The sequence below is a fragment of the Rana temporaria genome, chromosome 3, assembly GCF_905171775.1.
Source record: "Rana temporaria chromosome 3, aRanTem1.1, whole genome shotgun sequence".
Classification (NCBI taxonomy): domain Eukaryota; kingdom Metazoa; phylum Chordata; class Amphibia; order Anura; family Ranidae; genus Rana; species Rana temporaria.
In genome coordinates, this window is record NC_053491.1 from 129761510 (window position 1) to 129781425 (window position 19916).

Genomic DNA, 19916 nt, shown 5'->3' on the forward strand with positions numbered 1-19916 from the left:
AGGCCACCCAGCGGCCGCCGGAAAATTGCATCTTAGATCCGACGGCGTACTAAGGCGTACACCTGTCGGATCTAACCCAGATGCCGTCGTATCTTGTTTTGAGGATTCAAAACAAAGATACGACGCGGGAATTTTGAAATTACGCCGGCGTATCAGTAGATACGCCGGCGTAATTTCTTTGTGGATCTGCCCCTTTGTATTTAGACAGGGTTTTATCTGGAAGTCTGTTAATTTTCACTGAACAATAAAAGAGGATTGCTCAGAGCTGGATTAACTCTGTGTGGCAAGACTGGGCACAGATGATAGGAAATCTTATACTCTACATTGTGACATCAACATTTTTTGGGGGTTTACATCCACTTTAAACTTTGACAATAAAACCTGGTAGCTGATTGGTTTTTATGCATAGCGGCATCAGATTTTGCACTCTTCAGTTTTAGTAAATCAACCACTATGTGTCCAGTTGTCCACCATTTCTCCTTCCATCTTGATAATATGCCTGTTACGATCATTAGTCACATTATCTTATTATTATTTAAAGAGAGCACATTTTTTTCATGAAATTTATTCAAACTGAGTAGGGTTAAAAAAAAAAATAAGAACATAATTGCTTTTACTTACCTTGAAACTTTTGTTTGCCAAAGTGAAATGCTGAAGCTGCTAACTGTATACTTTTGTCCTCCCTTATTAACTTTATAACCTAACCTTGTATTTTCTTTCTGCTTACAATAAACACTAATTGCTGTTTGGAGCATTTAAAAGATAAAACGATAGTTTTAAAAAAGTTCCTAAATTGCAGCCTTCTGTTTCCTTAGCAAACCTATATCCCCCTACATCGACTTCATATCTTACCATAATCCTATCTCAAAGGCTGTAGTTCGAATTTCACTTTCTTCTGGTATCAAAGCCTGGGGACACTGCTTGGTGTGTGTATATTAGAGAAATGGTCTCCTTTTAGGCTTGACTTTTAGGCTGGGTTCACAGTAGTGCGAATTGGATGTTTGTTTCTCCACATCCAATTCACATGACAGGAGATTGTGACCGACTCTTGATGGAGCTGGTTTACATATCTCTGAGATGGCTGTGGAGCAGCTTGCACAGGGGTCCTGTGTGTCTCTGGCTCCATTTCAGGGCTGAATTCAGGCAAAAATTAAAGGAGTTGTAAATAAAAACATTTTTTTGCTGAAATGACCGTTTACAGGGTATAGAGACAAAATAGTTAACTGATTCCTTTTAAAAACGATTAAAAATAGATAAAAAACAATCATATAATGTACCTGTTTCTAGTTTCGTTTTTGCATGTTGTTTCCTGCCTCTCTGCTGTACAGAGCCACAGAGCCAATACAGGGCAGTGATGGTTTGGGAAATGAAACTGATTGGTGGTGAGGGGTTTTAGACACACAGTAATCACAACTACTTGATTAGTGACCACAGAGAGATAGCTCACAGCACTGTGGTTATCAGGAAACAGACAACCAGGAAGTGTAGAGATCAGAGAAGTATTACAGGAACTTGAGAGCAAAAACGAACAATGTGGACATGAAAACAGCACTGCATTAAGGTAAAGGAAGCTATTAAGATAAAAAAAAAAAATCCTTTACAAACCCTTTAAGCCCCAATGTGTCCCTAAATGGAGAACAGGGACGCACCAAACCCCTGCTGCGATCCGCGGCCGTCTGCAGAACCCAGCCTTATAGGTATATCCTTCACTTTAAAAATGTCGGGCAATTGAAAAGTACAAGCCACATTGAAGAGGGAGCAATATGGTTAATGTATTAAGTAGATGTGAATCCAACCTAGATTATTTTCATCCTTGAGGGTTAAACATAGAATTTGACCTTAGTGTTTCATTTCAGACTATTGAACCGTATTCCCTATTCTTTATTAATAATTAATAATTTTTTATAATTTTTATCAACATTAGATGTTATTTTGTCCACTATATGTCAGTGCTCTCTTGAGCCATACTCTCATTATGCTTCTCCATTTTCTATACATTAGATCTCTGTTAAATTAAGAGTTTTTATTTGTTTTAATAAATATAATTTTATATAATATATTGTATTAATATGTTTATGTAGTAAGAAACTATTGATATACAGATTATCAAGCCTGTTGTTTTGGTGGTTCACTGGCCGTTTATAAATCAGCTCCTTGTGTTCGGCCAGCTAAACCAATGGGTGGTCATGAACTGATGAGTCACCCGTCACCTAGGCAACTCATGAACACAGATGGGCTTTAAATGCCCGGTGCTCATCACACGGCTCCTATCCCTGAGGAAGTCACACGACCATTGATGCAACGCGTCGGGTGACATCACTTTCGGTGTCTACAGTGTGCAGAATTGCAGGTAGGAGGCGATTTGTTTTTCACACATATCGTTATCACGGATATCATTGAACTGTACTGTAAGCAGATATTTATTCAATTTTTACTACATTTATTGGCAATATTGCACTATGGTGTATTTGTGCTCTTTTTGAGTGTTTACGGACTTTGAGCGATACAGCTGAGTCTTTGAAGTTGTGCAGTGTAAAGCCAAGCAGATACCCATTTGGCTATCAAAGCTTTGTTTGGCATTATGGTCATTACCTGAGGTGAGCGGCCTTTTCATCTATTGGTGGCGGTGGCTGCAACGTTTTCTCACTGGATATTTTTTGCACCTTTATATATATTTTTCCACTAGATAAAGTTGATTATAATCACCTTATGGACTCGAATGCATTGTTTTACACCTGGACTTTTGTACTTATATATTTTTTTTTCACATTTTGTATTTTTGATTATATATTGTAGGAGTTTGGAGGTTTATGTGTTTAATCGATCACTGTGTTATTTATATTAAGACTTAGGAATTTGAACATGTGAACCATTATACACCCATTTATCCATAGTTTTAAAAAGGTGTTCTTAAATGGCAGCCTTTTGTTTCCTTAGCAAACCCATATCCCCCTACATCAACCTCATATCTTACCATAATCCTATCTTAAAGTCTGCAGTCTAAATTTCATTTTCTTCTGGTATCAAAGCCTGGTGACACTGCTTGGTGTATGTATATTAGAGAAATAGTCACCTTTTAGGCTTGACTTTTAGGCTGGGTTCACACTAGTGCGAATTGGATGTGGATCTCCCCTGCATCCAATTCACACGACAGGAGATTGTGACCGCAATTTTATGAAGTGTATCGCAATGCATGCTTAAGAAGTTAAAGTACAATAATGCCAGCACGGGTGTCAGTAAGTGTAGTAATACCGCCAGTACTGTTGTCAGTGACTGCAACAATAACTCCCAACATTGATGTCACTACTTTTACATTAACACACACTTGTGTCAGTGTCAGTAAAAGTCAACCCACTATCCCCCCCCATTCGTGCATTGGTAGTCAGTGTCAGTGAAAGTTAACTCCCTATTCGCCCTGCGCTGGTGGTCATGGCAAGTTAACCCTCCCATATCCCCCCATATTGCTGGTCATGGCAGTGAAAGTGTTTACCCCATCCACCTTTATTGGAGGTCATGGTCTTGTCAGTGAAAGCGTTAACCCCCCCTTTGGTGGTTATGGCAGTAAAAGTGTTAACTCCCGCCACACTATTGATCACTTACCCATCACACACTTCCATGCCACTCTCTCCTGCACTTTAGACTGGGACTTTACTTTTACTGTGGGTGCAAATACCTCTACATTACGGTCTCTCTTTCAGTGCTGGGCACTGGAACAAAGACAGCGTTTTCAGCGCCTGGCACCTTGCTGCCACTCTGTAGTTTAACTAGTGCCCAATAGCCTGCAGGCAGCATGTAGAGGGCAGGTAGGCTGCATGTTGAGCACCAGGTGGTTACATGATGACTCTGCTGAGTTCAGTGCTGAAAATAAGGTGAGTATAGCTGCTTGAACTTGGGCTTTAACAACATATAAACGATTCAGTGGCATTTTTAGGGTTGGCAATACAGCAAAAATGGCTTTTTGTGATGAGGCATATTTTGCTAAACAATATGGAGACAGAGATTTTTATTTTTAAATCGGGCCTGCCTGTAGTCTGTGAATAATACATTTCGTGAATGAATTGCAAATAGTCTAGGCTGCTCATATCTAAGAATTAAGGCCCAGATTCACAAAGAATTTCCCTGGTGCAGCGTATCAGAGATACGCTACGCCGCCATATCTTACCTGGCGGAATTTCGAATCCAGGAAGATTCCGCGCCGTAAGTTACGGCGGCGTAGTGTATTTCTCGGTGCGTATTTTAAATTGGGCGGGTAGGGGGCGTGATTCATTTAAATAAAGCGCGTCCCTGCGCCGATTAAAAAAATGCGCATGCTCCGTTTCGAAATTTCCCGCCGTGCTTTGTGCGAAATGACGTTGCACCGATGTCATTTTTTGAACGTAGACGTGAGTTACGTCCTTTCCTATTCACGGACGACTTAAGCAAAAAAAAAATTCAAAATTAGACGCGGGAACAACGGCCATACTTTAACATGGCAAGTCTATCTATACGCCACGAAATAGCAGCTTTAACTATACGCCGGGAAAAGCCGACTAGCGACGACGTAAGAGAATGCGACGGCCGCGCGTACCTTCGTGGATCGACGGAAAAAGCAAATTAGCATACCCAACGCTGAAATACGACGCAAACTCCACCCAGCGGCGGCCGCGGTATTGCATCCTAAGATCCGACAGTGTAAAACAATTACACCTGTCGGATCTAAGGGCTATCTATGCGTAACTGATTCTATGAAACAGTCGCATAGATACTCTGAGAGATACGACGGAGTATCTGAGATACTCCGTCGTATCTCTGCTGTGAATCTGGCCCTAAGTACTTTGCAAAAACTAATAGGAGGACAACACTTCTCATATAACACACAGAGAAAACTCTCACTTACAAATGTATGACTTTCTATTTTAAAGATGAAATTGAAAATCATTAGCAAGAAAAATGTCGTGTAATTTCTTAACAGTTTGTCAAAGCAACACATTTGTTTACATTTCCATGATGAGATATGAAGATGTTACAACTCCCACTTATTAACTCCCACTCACATTTCCCGATGTCATGCCACTACACACATCCATTGCAAGTGGCAGCAGATTTCTTGTAAAAACAGTAACTTCTATTTTGCTACACAACCTATTTTTCAAACCATTTATTTTCACATATGTCCAGAAGCAATTGCTGCCATTAGTGTGCTGTTAAGCTAGGTCTTGAATTTGCACGGAAAAACTGAATCCTGCTGAAGTATCCATGCCAATTATGTTTTCTCAGGACAGAGGACAGGAAGATTAGCCCACTGATACAAGTCTTCCTAAATGGGACAGTTTGAGGAATATTTGCAAGGTATGAAACATTTCATGATTAAATGTTGGTAATGGAAATGTAAAACTGATCTCTAGGCTGATATAAAAATATGAATGTGAAAAAATACGTGTAGTGACACTTCTGTGTAAACAATGTATCAAAAACTGTATAAAGCAGCGCTTACATACAAACTTAACCACACATATAATTTAAATGAATACATAAAAGTGAATACCACCTTATATGTGAGTTAAAAAAGTGCAATCAAAGTAAATGAAAATATGCACAAATATAAAGAAAAGTCTATTGATCCGTGAACTTGATGGAGACAAGTGGAACTGTAATTCATAAGTGATAATTTCACAAAGAAGTCTTCTGATATTCCTCCACCACACCAAAGTGTTAAAGTGATTCCACCACCCTTTAGAAATGCGCACTCACCGCAACAAACAGCCTCACACTCTCGTGTTTTGGCAAATGAGCTTAAAGCGGTTGTAAACCCTCCTATCTTTTTCAGCCAAGGAAGCTGCCATCTTGGCCTTTGTTCAATCTTCAACTGCCATGAAGCTGCACATGTGATCAGTTATGATACCAGCCATTGGATGGTTTGACAGTTTGGTTGAGAGCACAACCAATGTGCAGTTAGCATTCCCGGCATGCCGGGAATGTTAACAGTTTTTTTAAGTGTTACATCAATGGGTTTTTCTTCCGCTTTAAGTAGGATCCCTAGGATCAAATAGGCAGGAATCCGTTCCAAAGCAGTGCAATTCAGGGAGGTTGTCACATAAATAATGAAGGAAAAAAAGTGATATAGTGATATAAAAATATACCAAATAATACAGAATTGCTGGCAGAGCTTTCTTGCCGAGTAAACCGTGCGTCTGTATGAGGTTTTGAGGTTTCTCGTCGGGAAAACTGCCCAGAATCTCGACGAGAAAAATAGAGAACCTGCTCTCTATTTTCTCGTTGTGATTCTCGGCAGTGTTTTCCATGGAAACCCACGCATGCTCAAAATGACTTTGACGCATTAGTGGTAGATTCCAAGGCATAGGTAGGGTGAAGCAAGTTGGCAGCGACGGCATCGAATGTGACGGCGGTTCTTTTGAATCGTACGTGTGTACACTCGGCCGGCAAGAAAATCTTGCCAGGAATCTCGTTAGGAAAAACAACGTTTTTTTCCTGACGAGAATCCCGGCCGTGTGTACAGGGCATAAGATCAGATTTGCTGCTTGCATATATGCAAAATGAAGGGAAAATGTTCTGGACAGCCACACTCCAAAGATTAATTGCTTTCATTGTAAAATCAGGAAACACACTATGCTTATTCATAGCTTACTATGCTGCTTGCATATACATTGATGATAAATTTACTCACAGGAGGAAAAAGCAGAGGGATGATCTATCAGTATTTTTCTGTTTCTTCACTGTACAATAACAGGTTGGGGGCAGGATGATGATCTAGAGGTATTGCCTAACTACAGCACGAAAAAAAAACTTTCTATACTGTCTGGCAGAGCTGTAAAATGATTGGGACTGGATGGAAATAAATAAAAATCCTTTAATAAGTAAAACCCCTCCCTTATGTATTTAAAAGAGAAGTATGGACTTTGGAGGTGTCTGGAGGGGCTGGCTCAAGCTCTCACTAGATCACTGAGAGGCGGAGCCAGCTGTTAGTCCAGTATATGATCAGGATCTTTTCAGCGCCTGGATCAGCTCGGCAACGTCAGCCGACAGTGGGCTTCAGCCCGATGTAAGCTGAAAAGGGATCACAGGAGTGCAGAATGAATTGCACTCTTTTGATCTATAGAAGTATAGCAAAAATAGCTATGGCTATACTTCTTTAACCAACACATTTAGCTGTTTGTCTGGAGTTCAGCTTGTAGGTGAAAATGTAACTATAGAATCTGAGTTACATATTAACTCCCTTCATTTGTTTAATTAAAGAAGCACTCTTCCCCAAGTTTAGCTTAAAACTGCCTTCAACTAGAAAGTGAGTTTAATTAGCCTGTATGTGGCCTTGCACAGCATTTATAAAACCCATCGGGGGAAATTCAATAAAGCTGATGCACTACTTTTCTGGTGTTAATTCCCCTTGTTAATATATTGCACCAAAGTAATGAAGCATCTGCAACACTTTTGGTTCTGACAGTGACTTGAGCACCAAATTCAGGTAGTTAATTGCACCACTTTTATGTTGTGGCACAATGAATACACCAAATTCAAAAAAAATACAGACAGTTCATTTCTTACAAAAGTCGAGTTAAAGGGGTTGTAAAGGAATTTTTTTTTTCATAATAAGCATCCTTTACCTGCAGACCATCCTCTTTTCACTTCCTCATTGTTCGTTTTTGCTCAGAAGTTGCTCTATTTCTTCTCTGTTCTGTTCACTTCCTGCTTGTCTGATTTTACTGACCACCGTGATGGGAGGCTTTACTGCGGTGGTCAGTAATGTGCTCACCCCCTCCTGGGAACTACATCTGTGTGGCAGGACGCTCTCTGCGTGTTAGAGACTTCAAGGAGGTGTGAATTACTAGGCGTGCCACAGTTCATACTGGGAAATGTAGTTCTTACATGAACGAGCGATGCAAACCAGGAAGTGAATGAGAGAACAGAAACTAGAATGCCGGAGGTGATATAGATGAAGGCATTTAATAGGTATTTACTCATTTTTTAACAGAATCATTACACTATTCTGTCTGTCTACCTTGCAGACATTAATTTTAGGCAACATTTTTTTTTCCTTTAGTGACCCTTTAATTAAAACCAATTCTCTTTTGGCACGCAGAAAGAGAAATTGGAACAGACAAATTTTGAAAAAGTGTCTTGTGTGCATTCTAGAAGAGGCACAGCATGCGACAAATTAGTTCTAAACGGCGCATGAATTTGGCACAGGCTGCAACACTTTGACACAATCTGCCTTTCGAAATCCTGAATTTCAAATTATGAAATGTTACCACTGTGGCTTCCTTTTGGATTTCTCTAGTAAAAAATGTATATAAGTAGCAAGCTGTTATTTTTGTCGACTTTAGACAAAGAAAAACTCTCATACAGTTGCACTAAGTGTGCTAGGACTGTTTAACCACCTCAATACAGGGCAATTTCACCCCCTTCTTGCCCAAGCCATTTTTCAGCTTTCAGCGCTATCACATTTTGAATGACAAACATTGTACCCAAATTACATTTTTATATTTTTTTCCCCACAAATAGAGCTTTCTTTTGGTGGTATTTGATCACCTCTGCAGTTTAAATTTTTTTGCTCTATAAACAAAAGAAAAGCGCCAATTTTGAAAAAAAAAACCAATATTTTGTACTTTTTGTTATAATAAATATCCCCAAAAAGTATATATATATATATATATATATATATATATATATATATATATATATAAAAAAAATTGCAATAAGTGTATATTGATTGGTTTGCGCAAAAGTTATAGCAGCTGCAAAAAAGGGGATAGATTTATAGCATTTTTTTTTTTTTTTTTTACTAGTAATGGTGGCTATCAGCGATTTTTATCATGACTGCAATATTGCGGCAGACACATCAGACACTTTTGACACATTTTTGGGACCATTCACATTTATACAGCAATACACATGCTATAAAAATGCATTGATTACTGTATAAATATGACTGGCAGGAAAGGGATTAACACTAGGGGGCGATCAAGGGGTTAAATGTGTTCCCTAGGGAGTGACTTACTGTAGGGGGAGGGGACTGACTGGGCGAGGTGACCGATCGGGGTCCCTATGTACAAGGCAGACACCATTGGTCTCCTCTCCCTGACAGGACATGGATCTGTGTGTTTACACACAAAGATCCACGGTCCTGCTCAGTTACTGGGCAATGGTGGGTGCCTGGCGGCCATCGGGCACGCGCATCGGGACCCCAGTGACACGGTGGGCGCGCTGGCCCCCTAGTGCATCGGGAAGGTGAAGACGTCATATGACGTCCGGCCAGAACGAGAGCCTCATCGTCCCACCATCATATGATGGCGGGCGGTAGGCTACTGGTTAAAGAACAATGCAAAATTGTTCAACATACTTTGTATCCTGTCAGTGCAAAAAAAATTAAAATGTTTAAGTATCTAATTTGTTACATACATCTGCAAATACATGTAAAGCTACACTTTTGAATCAAGGTATCTCTATAAAGTGTGGTCCCTAACATAAAGCCAGTTCCAAATTATGAGACCTATGGCAATGCAGTAACCAAAGGAAGGTTACCAGAAGGCAGCCCTCTCCGTCTTCATGGTACAGAAATATACAGAAGCCAAATATCGCTCAAGGCAGTCGTAGGCTTCCAGTGTGTTTTTTTGCAACAAATCACAATAACAATGTTTTGGATTAATCTAAAACAAGAAAAAAATAGGAAAAGGGGCACATGGGCAGGACAGCATACAAAAAAAAAAAAAAAAGAAAAGGTTGCCCAACAGCCTTTCATTTGGAGGATAAGTGATACCCTTTTTGGCTAACTTAACCCCTTTACAACCACCTATTGCATATGTGTGGTGGATAAAGGGTGGGCTTTAACACTCACACACTGCACACATGCAACACTAGGCAGCCAATAATTGTGTGCTGGGAATGTACTCACTGCACATTCCCAGCACAAAGACTCACTCTAGACCAGTGTTTCTCAACCTTTTTTCAGTCAAGGCACCCTTTAAAATTCTGCATAATCTCGAGGCATCCCATTCTAAAATGGTGAAAACAAAACTAATAGTTTTATGTAACACAGCAACATCCACACACATAGGACACCCAACGTTAAAGGTGATTTATTCTTTCAAAGCAAAACATGCTTTTGCACCATTACTAGGAATCCAATGTTTCAGCTAATGTGACCCCAGTGCTGACAGAAAGGTGCAAGGGTGGGGAAAACAAGGATGCTGTGCAGGCGCCTGATGTCTTCCTTATCAACCAATGTCATTGTTTGTTAGGAGGCCAGCGAATAGAAGGTTGTAATGGTGCACAATGATAATCTGTGGCTTTGTGCAACTAAAAGGCAGGCTTGATCCACCCTCTGGTTTGTATACAATTTTTGGGCAATACTTAGAAATTTTGTCAAGGCACCCCTGAAGAAACCTGAAGGCACCCTAGTTGAAAAAGGCTGCTCTAGACCCAGACCCATCTCGCAGTTTAGAGTAAAGATTGGTAGCCATATGGACTGGCTTCCAATCATCTGACCAATGGGTCACATGGTCACGCTTTCTTTCTGCCCCCAGGGTGTTCAGAACTGGTTAAAGGAACGGCAGAGTGGGTTGGTTTTAGGATACCATATATCCATGACAAAGGGATCTAATGAATCCCTAAAGCTTACATCTTTAATAACTGAAGTTAGCCAATAAAGGGTATCTCCGTTGTTTAATTGATGGTTAACATGGTACAATACACTATGACATCTTTGAGAAACATAGATTGTTAAGACATCTCATCATAGCCGCGAGGGAGTGCATCCCTGCCATGTGGAAACAGGAGACTCCCCCATCGAGAGCACAATGGCTCGCAAGAGTGGCAGAGATACAACAAATGGAGAATTTAACAATTGCATTGAAAAATCAGCATAAGAGATACCGGTCGACATGGGCTCCTTACGTGAGGTATAGGGAGGGGTGAAGAGGAGGGGGGGGGGGGGGGAATGGCCAACATGAACTTTTTTTTTGTTTTTCTTGTTTGGGTAACGGGATGGGGAGGGGGGAGGAGAGGGTAACAAGATATAGAAAGAGAGGAAAACGAGAAGTATTGCGAAACCAGGACGGAGATGGGAGGAGGTGGGGGGACGGTGGGGTTCCTTTCCATCGCTCTCTTGACTTTTTGATATAGTTTAATTAAGTAGAAGAGATGAAATGTAATATCCTGTAACGTAATTCTTGAAATAAATAAAAAATAGAAAAAAAAAAACATAGATTGTTGTTGCATTCATCTTCAAATACATGTAAATCCACACTGCTGCATCAAGGCACCTTTGTAAAATGTGGTCCCTATCATAAAGCAATCTGAGTTCTCAATGACATTGATCTTATGCACTGATGTATATATATACACTAAGATAGATTCAAATTAGGGACCACACTTTATTGACACAACAATGTAGCTTTACATATATTTGCAAATGCATGCAACAACCTGAGATATTCAAGCAGATTAGTTAGTGGGATTTTTGTGCTTGCTAGCTGAAAAGTGTAATGGGGAGCTTTTGTATTAACTCTGAATAGATCAATGCCCATTTGCACCCTGAGAGCCGGTTCACACTGGGGCGACTTGGGATCCGACTTGAAGTCACCTCAAGTCGTCCCAAGTCGCGCTGTCGAGAAAAACAATGCAAGTGAATGGGAGCGATGTTAATACACACGACTCGAGTCGCTCCGACTTCAAAAGAAGTTACTGTACTACTTCAATCCGACTTGTAGGCGATTTGTACCCATTGATTTCAATGGAAGTCGCCTCCAAGTCTGATCACTGTCTTAACTGAAGCGACTTTCCAGGAAGATAACATACATTTCTCAGGCAAACCTCTCCCTCCCCCTCCCTCCCCTAGAGCTGATTGTTGTTTGATTGGCCACTGGAAAGTCTCCTGTCCTGGAGACGACTTCAAGTCGTGTTGTAAATCGCCCCAGATCGCCCTGTGGTTCATGCTCAAGTCGTGTCGGAGTCGCCTCTGAAAGTCGCGCTGGAAGTCGTGTCGCCCTAGTGTGAACCGACTCTTACCCCTGCTATTGATCTGGAAGGTTGCCATTGTATACATTTTTAAAGTATACTTTTATTTTCATATTCCTGCTTACTGCTTCAGCAATAACTCCTGGTGTTTTGTTTTTCCCTGTCTCCAATTACAGGATTATGTTTTTTTCCTTTACGATAAAAAAACGATTCTTAATGAATTTTAAGTAGCAGTTTGTATTCTGCTATTTAATTGTGAGCAATACAATTTACAACATCCATACCCCTCAGCTTCTAATTATGCAGTGCAACATCTGCAGTTGATGTTGCTATCACAGAGTTCACATTACCAAAGAATCTCCTTGCCTGTGTATTGGTTACATGTTCTATCTATTGTTCCAGCGGGTCAAACAGATGGAAAATTGACAATTAAAACAGATAAACAAAACACATTATTTGAAATGGCTTAGTGCAGTTAAATGAAAAGACTTCCCTCTAAGGCTTACCTGTAAAGTTAACTTTCAGCAGATAGTCCTTGTAGAGAATTTTGCCATCTAGTGTTTTCATGGCATCACACAGCTTTGTGGTGTTTGAACATAGGGTCCTTTGCATGTGATGAAGAGCATGAGCCATTGCATATACAGCATTTACCACAAACATTATTTTGGACTCTTGTTCATAATTAGAACTGTTTATATTGAAGCGTTTATCACATGGTCTGTCAGTCTTGTTGTGCAAGCTACATTGAAATTTTTGCTGCCAAAAATCCTTAAACCAGGGATTGCGGTGATTATTGCTGGGATTAAGGCTTTGAAAATACTTGTCAAACTCCCTAACCTTATGGGAAGCCAGTTCTAATGTAATTGCCCCATAAGCAATGTGTTCATTGCCTTTCACAATACTTTCTTGGGCACCCCACCCATCACTGGCAATCCAGGTAAAGGAAGCATTAAATCGATTAGCAGCTGCCAATAGTTCTCTTGTGTCATCACTGCGCATAAAAAGAACCACAACTTTAGCATTTGGCTTTTGTAGCAATTCCCTTATAGCACTGTCATAGGACTTTTTAATATTTGATCTTCCAACTTTTTCTGAAGTGGCAATGCAGATATTTCTTAGTCGTGCTTCTTGCTCAAAAGCTTCAATTCCAGTCTCTCCGTAATCTCCCTCAGAAGCGACAGTAGATACATACGTCCAGTTAAAGAAACGCAGGATCTCAGCCATTGCTTTTGCCTGATAGAAGTCTGGTGGCACTGTCCTTGCAAAGTAATCATAACGTGATTTATCACTAAGTTTGGCACTGGTGGAAGCATAGCTTATCTGAGGAATATGGAAGAGCCTTAGCAAATTTGCAACCTGTCAATACAAAATTAGGAAGACATTAAGAAAAAAAAGGATATTTTTGAAGCATACAGCTAAAGCTGAAACAATTATAAACTCTACAGAAACCCCACAGAAATGAACAGTCAGCTGTGGCCTTAAGCTTCGTACACACGACCGGTTTTCCCGGCAGGAAAACTGTCAGGATAGCTTTTGGCTGGGAAAACTGGATGTGTGTATGCTTCCTTGCAGTTTTATCATCAGGAAAACAGCCGGGAATCTCGGCGGGAAAATAGAGAACCTGCTCTCTATTTTCCCATCGGGATTCCCAGAATTTTTTTTCCGCCAGATCTACAACTTACCTGCGAGGCAGTGCCGATGGAGCATACACACGGCCGGGATTCCCGGCCAAAGCTCCATGGCAGTTTTCCTGCCGAGTTCTCGGCTTTCCCCTCGCTTTTCTCGGCAAACTTTTTACCGCCGAGAAAACCGGGCATGTATACAGGGCTTAATACATGCAGAAAATATAACAAAGAAGACATATACCAGCAATTTTTGTTATGATATGAAGAATTATACTTTCATAAATCATGCCTTTTTTCAAGATATAGGGGTTTATTTACTAAAGCTAGAGAGTGAGAAAATCAGGCTCACGTCTGCATAGAAACCAATCAACTTCCAGGTTTAATTACCAAAGCTTAAAGGGGTTGTAAAGGTAAACGTTTTTTCACCTTAATGCATCCTATGCAATAAGGTGAAAAAACATCCGATGGTACTGGCCCCCCCCAAGCCCCTGTTTTACTTACCTGACCGTTCGAAATTCCCGGGCGCGTTCATGTGATGTTCTTGGTTTCCCAGCCTGGCCGTTGATTGGCTAGGCTGGGCGGATTGATAGCAGCGCAGCCATTGGCTGGCGCTGCTGTCAATCACAGCGGATGACGCGGCGCGCCGGGGGGCGGGACCGAGTGATACAGTCGGCGGCTATGGCCGCCGATGTATCACGGGAGCGCGCTCGCAAAAGCTTTCCACCATGCGAGGGAGCTCGCATGAACCTGGAAAGCTTTTGCGAGGAGGAGCCGAGACAGCCGCCGAGGGACCCCAGAAGACACGGATCCGGGTCACTCTGTGCAAAACGAACTGCACAGCGGAGGTAAGTATAACATGTTTGTTATTTAAAAAAAAAAAATTCTGCCTTTAGTGTCCCTTTAATTGAACAAGCTGAGGTTAGAATAGAAACTGATTGACTACCAGGCACAGCTGCACTAAATCCTGAGTGCACCAGTTTTAGTAAATCTACCCCTTAGTGTTGAGTTAGAGGTTTAAAACTGTTAAAAAGCTCCATAGAGATTTAATTTAGGTTTTGTTGAAAGGGGTATTTATAAATGTAGTTGCTAGCTATTTTGGCAACATTGGTCATCTTTCTCAAAGGTCATTTATTCTGATTCATGATAATGTCAAATACAGTATGATGCAAAAAAACTAGATAACATTTTTCTGCAAACTGCAGTTTGTTGCCACCACCAGCATCTGACAGAGTTATTAAACCAAGGCCCCTCTACCAAATGTTTCCCCCATTAACCACTTAAGGACCCCTTCACGCCGATATACGTTGGCATAATGGCACGGCTGCGCACATCCAGGTAGGGTCGTGCTCGCCACCGGAACGCACGTACAACCCGGTCCGAAGCTCCGTGACCGCGCCCGCGGGACCCAATCGCCGCCGGGGGCCCGCGATCGGGCATTGATCGTCTGTTCCCTGATATAGGGAAACACGATCAATGACGTCACAAGTCCAGCCCTGCCCCCCTACAGTTAGAAACACATATGAGGTCACACTTAACCCATTCAACGCCCCCTAGTGGTTAACTCCCAAACTGCAATTGTCATTTTCACAGTAAACAATGCATTTTTATAGCACTTTTTGCTGTAAAAATGACAATGGTCCCAAAAAATTTCAAAATTGTCCGATGTGTCCGCCATAATGTCGCGGCCACGAAAAAAATCGCTGATCGCCGCCATTAGTAGTAAAAATAAATGTATTAATAAAAATGCAATAAAACTATCCCCTATTTTGTAAACGCTATACATTTTTCGCAAACCAATCGATAAACGCTTATTGCGATTTTTTTTACCAAAAATAGGTAGGAGAATACGTATCGCCCTAAACCGAGGAAAAAAAAACGTTTTTTAGATCTTTTTGGGGGGTATTTATTATAACAAAAAGCAAAAAATATAAAAAAAAATTCAACATTGTCGCTCTATTTTTGTTTATAGTGCAAAAAAAAAAAAAACGCAGAGGTGATAAAAAACCACCAAAAGAAAGCTCTATTTGTGGGAAAAAAAGGATGCCAATTTTGTTTGGGAGCCACATCGCACAACCGCGCAATTGTCAGTTAAAGCGACGCAGTGCTGAATCACAAAAACTGGCCAGGTCCTGTACCTGCATAATGGTCCGGGTCTTGAGTGGTTAAACTACTAGACAAGTACATATTTATACACTTAATATTATCTAGAAGATATAAGGGAGCCATGGTCTACGTGACAGTGGGAGGTGTTCCAGCACCCATCTACCCTGCCACTAGTATAAATGGGCCAGCACTTCATGGCAGGAGAAGAAATTACTACTACTACTACTACTACTACTACTACTACTACTACTACTACTTAATTACAATATTAACATTGTGTCAATCCAACCAGAAGAACAGTTAGTTCTGTTATTTTTGCTTCTTCTGAATAAAGAGGATGCAGATAAAAAACAAAGGACAATATTCAATATGATAGTCTGTGATATTTTCACCCACTGACCCATTATGCTAGAACAATATAAATAAATACTTTTCTCCAATAGAATAAAATATTTAAATCACATCTGTATTTCATGCATATTTTCTGTTGCTTTGTGTATTATCCCTGAATGCCTGATTTTTGTTGTTATTAACGCTGTTTATGATGAATAAATATGCAGGATTGAACACATATTCAAAATAAACTCCCTAGACACTGCTTTACATCTAAATTTGATGGGGATGAGCTACTATATTTGCCATCAGGTTTGATATTTATCTGTAAAAGTATTCACTTTTATTCTGCAAAAAAAGATACAAAAACTATATATTCATAAAGCTCCTTTCACTCTAAACAAGAAAACAGAATTTAGCCTGGCCTCCACACAATATATTTTCATTGATAATAAAACTCATTATCAAGCAAATAAAAGAAAAGGATATTAAACTAACAGTAACATATCTGGCTATTCTGGGCATGTCAGTTGACTACTTTTGTCCCTTATTCATTTAAATTCCTAGATCACTAGTAACAGATTTGCTGCATTAAAAGTTTGGGGCCCATCACAATTACTTGTACCCAGTAACTAATCAGAATACTTGTTATATTTTCACACAAGAACTGCAGAACGGACATTTGAAATCTGATTGGTTGCTACAGTCAAGAGGAAAAATATAACACAGTTTTCAGGTAAGCTTCAAATATGTTCTTAAAATTATATATGTGGGTCTTTATATGTTTAACCACTTGCTTACTGGGCACATATACCCCCTTCCTGCCCAGGTGAAATTTCAGCTTTCAGCACTGTGTCGCTTTAAATTAAAATTGCGCGGCCGTGCGACGTGTCTCCCAAACAAAATTTACGTCCTTTTTCCCCCCACAAATAGAGCTTTCTTTTGGTGGTATTTGATCACCTCTGCGGTTTTTATTTTTTGCGCTATAAACAAAAAAAGAGCGACAATTTTGAAAACAATTTTTTTTTTACTTTTTGCTATAATAAATATCTAATTAAAAAAAAAAAAAAAAGGCCGATATGTATTCTACATATTTTTGGTAAAAAAAAATCGCAATAAGCGTATAGTGATTGGTTTGCACAAAAGTTATAGTGGCTACAAAATAGGGGATAGAATTCTGAATTTTTTTTTATTCTTTTTTTTTTTTTTACTAGTAATACAGCGATCTGCAAATTTTGTCAGGACTGCGATATTGCGGCGGACACATCGGACACTTTTGACACATTTTTGGGACCATTCACATTAAAACAGCGAACAGTGCTATAAAAATGCATTGATTACTGTATACTTGTGACTGGCAGGGAAGGGGTTAACACTAGGGGGCAAGAAAGGGGTTCAATGTGTATCCTGGGAGTGATTTTTACTGTGGGGGGAGGGGACTGACTGGGGGAGGTGACCGATGCTGTGTTCCTATGTACAAGGGACACAGCATCTGTTTCCTCTCCCTGACAGGATGTGGAGCTCTGTGTTTAGGCAGGCACGCACATCGGCATCTCGGGGACGCGGCCCCCAGTGGCCGCAGCACGCAAGGTCGTCAAAAGACGGCCTCCCGGATTTATAGAGCCACCTGGAGGCTGTCTTTTGACTATGGCCCAGGTGTAAAGTAGTTAAATTAGAATACCCTGTATATGAAAAACATAAATTCAATAATACTGTTATGCCTCATACACACGGTCGTAATTTTGACAAAAGTCCGTCGTGAGACGGTCGGAAGTCCGACGCATAAAAAGAGAATAGAATCTCAATCTAAGGTCCGTCGGACTTCTGACCAAAAAGGTCAGATGGAGGCTACACACGGTCGGACTTTCTGAGAAAAAAAGCCCGTCTGACTTTTTTTCTCAGAAAGTCCGGCCGTGTGTACGAGGCATAAGTGTGTTAACAGGAAAGCAAATATTAGAGTTGTTGAATCAAAACAGAGATTCAATTACCGTTAAGAAAATTCATAGCCAAATATTAGCATTTTTTATAAAATATGCTTGGTGGGTTTAATCATCAAGCAGATTCTTTAAACAAACACATTGGGCACCCCTGACAATCAAATTACCTAAGGGCCCTTTTTGTGCTAACTTTTTCTACCACTTCTTTCCTTTGTTGCTCCTTAAAATTTTACTAAACCCACAACAGTAAAACCAGTCTGTATATGCAGTAAAGCTTGCTTGGTATACTCACTATGGAACCTAAGGGATTAATCCTCTGCATTGTGTATAAAGCCTGCCTGATGCTGTATGCACAGACCCTCTTGCATTGCCCCCAAAACATGTCCAGTTAAGACAGAGTAAATAGAGTCAGGCTGCACATGCTCAGTTTGGTGTGTATTGCTAGAGAGTTTATTTATTTTCTTGTGAGAATGCATGTGATCAGCACAGGGCCAATCAGCACTATCCAGACAGAGGGTCAGGGGTCCTGCATTCTGATAGGACAGCCAATACTATCCTACGAGCTTTCACCAGGCACGGATATAAGTTAAAAGACTTTTATACACTCCTGATGATAAAAGGTATTTAGCAGTTTATTTTTACTAAAATAATTGCATTTCCATGTTCTGGACTGTAGGACACCAGATATAGTGAATGCAGGGTCATGGGTTTAGTAAAAATTTAAGTGAACTGGTAAATAAGATCTTTTGGCCACTCTTCAGGACCTAAGGTTAGCACTCCTTAGTCCACATATTGACTGCCTACTTCATGACATGCTAACCTCTATGTAAATATGATTACGTCAATGTCATTTACTGGTTTTTTTCCTCCATAGCTCAGAGAGCGAGTGGAACGAAATCTGCATATGGAAATTTAGTGTGCTCTAGTAAGCTCATAAAAAGGGACCAGGGGCTTCTATACTAGTTGACTTCATGATCTGAGAGAATAAGAATAATGGATTAGAGGACTGGATTTGACAGGTCACCAGTGTAATGGATTTTGTCTGATCCACACATCTCTAGTGAAAAACAATTTATCGTCACTTTCATCTGCTTTTTGTTTTGAAAAGAAGAAAAAAAATATGCTCCATAAATCTTTAATAAATTAGTAGGGAAAATTGCTTGTCTCACATAACATCCTGCTTCTGTGGGTTTCAGATTATATTATACACAATGCAACGTGATTGAACAGTAAGCCCTTTGTCATCCACATCTCTTGAATGGAATTTTCACATATAGGCTGTGGAAAAAAATTGCATGCTTTGCTGTAGTTGCCAATCAGATGAGGGAAAATCAAGTGTACATGGGCTAATCTTATGTAGATTTATTGAAGAGTTTTACTCAAGTTTTCCTTTTTTATAGTGCTGCTGTAGCCAAGCATTTAAATGCACAGTTTCAATACATATGTACATTTTCTGCTAAAGGACTTGAAATACTGTAAGCCAGCCCGACCGATTTCATCTGCCAAGACTTCTATGCCGCTGTAGAAGTCTTGGCAGACGAAAGCGGCCGGGCACATACTGTACACTGGTCCTACCCATCTCCATACTGCGCAACTTTGTATGAATTTATGACATTTTCATTACTATTTTTATTTTTCCTGATGTGGATTTGGATGTGATTTTCTTGGGATTTCAGTGTTACATTTTCAGAATTGTTACCATAAAATTTTAAGCATTTTTACACTATGAGGAGTTGCCCTCCCCATTTTTTCCTTCTTTTCTCCTTTTGGAGTCTATCTGTCCAGTGACAGCTGAACCTCTCTACCCTGAGGCCTCGTACACACGACCAGACATGTCCGATGAAAACGGTCCGCGGAACGTTTTCATCGGACATGTCTGCTGGGTGATTTTGGTCTGATGTGTGTACACACCATCAGACCAAATTCCCCGCAGACAGAATACGCGGTGACGTGGCGGCGATGATGATGC

At 40.3% G+C, this 19916-nt stretch overlaps 1 protein-coding gene across 2 annotated transcripts in view; it reads right to left on the minus strand.

The window, feature by feature from the left end:
- GRM3 (glutamate metabotropic receptor 3) overlaps nt 1-19916 on the minus strand; it is a 337193-nt gene that overhangs the window by 87065 nt on the left and 230212 nt on the right. For both annotated transcript variants that reach the window (XM_040343433.1, XM_040343434.1), the window contains exon 3: nt 12456-13305. In XM_040343433.1, the coding sequence (XP_040199367.1) occupies nt 12456-13305 (850 nt within the window). The remainder of the gene's footprint in view (nt 1-12455; nt 13306-19916) is intronic.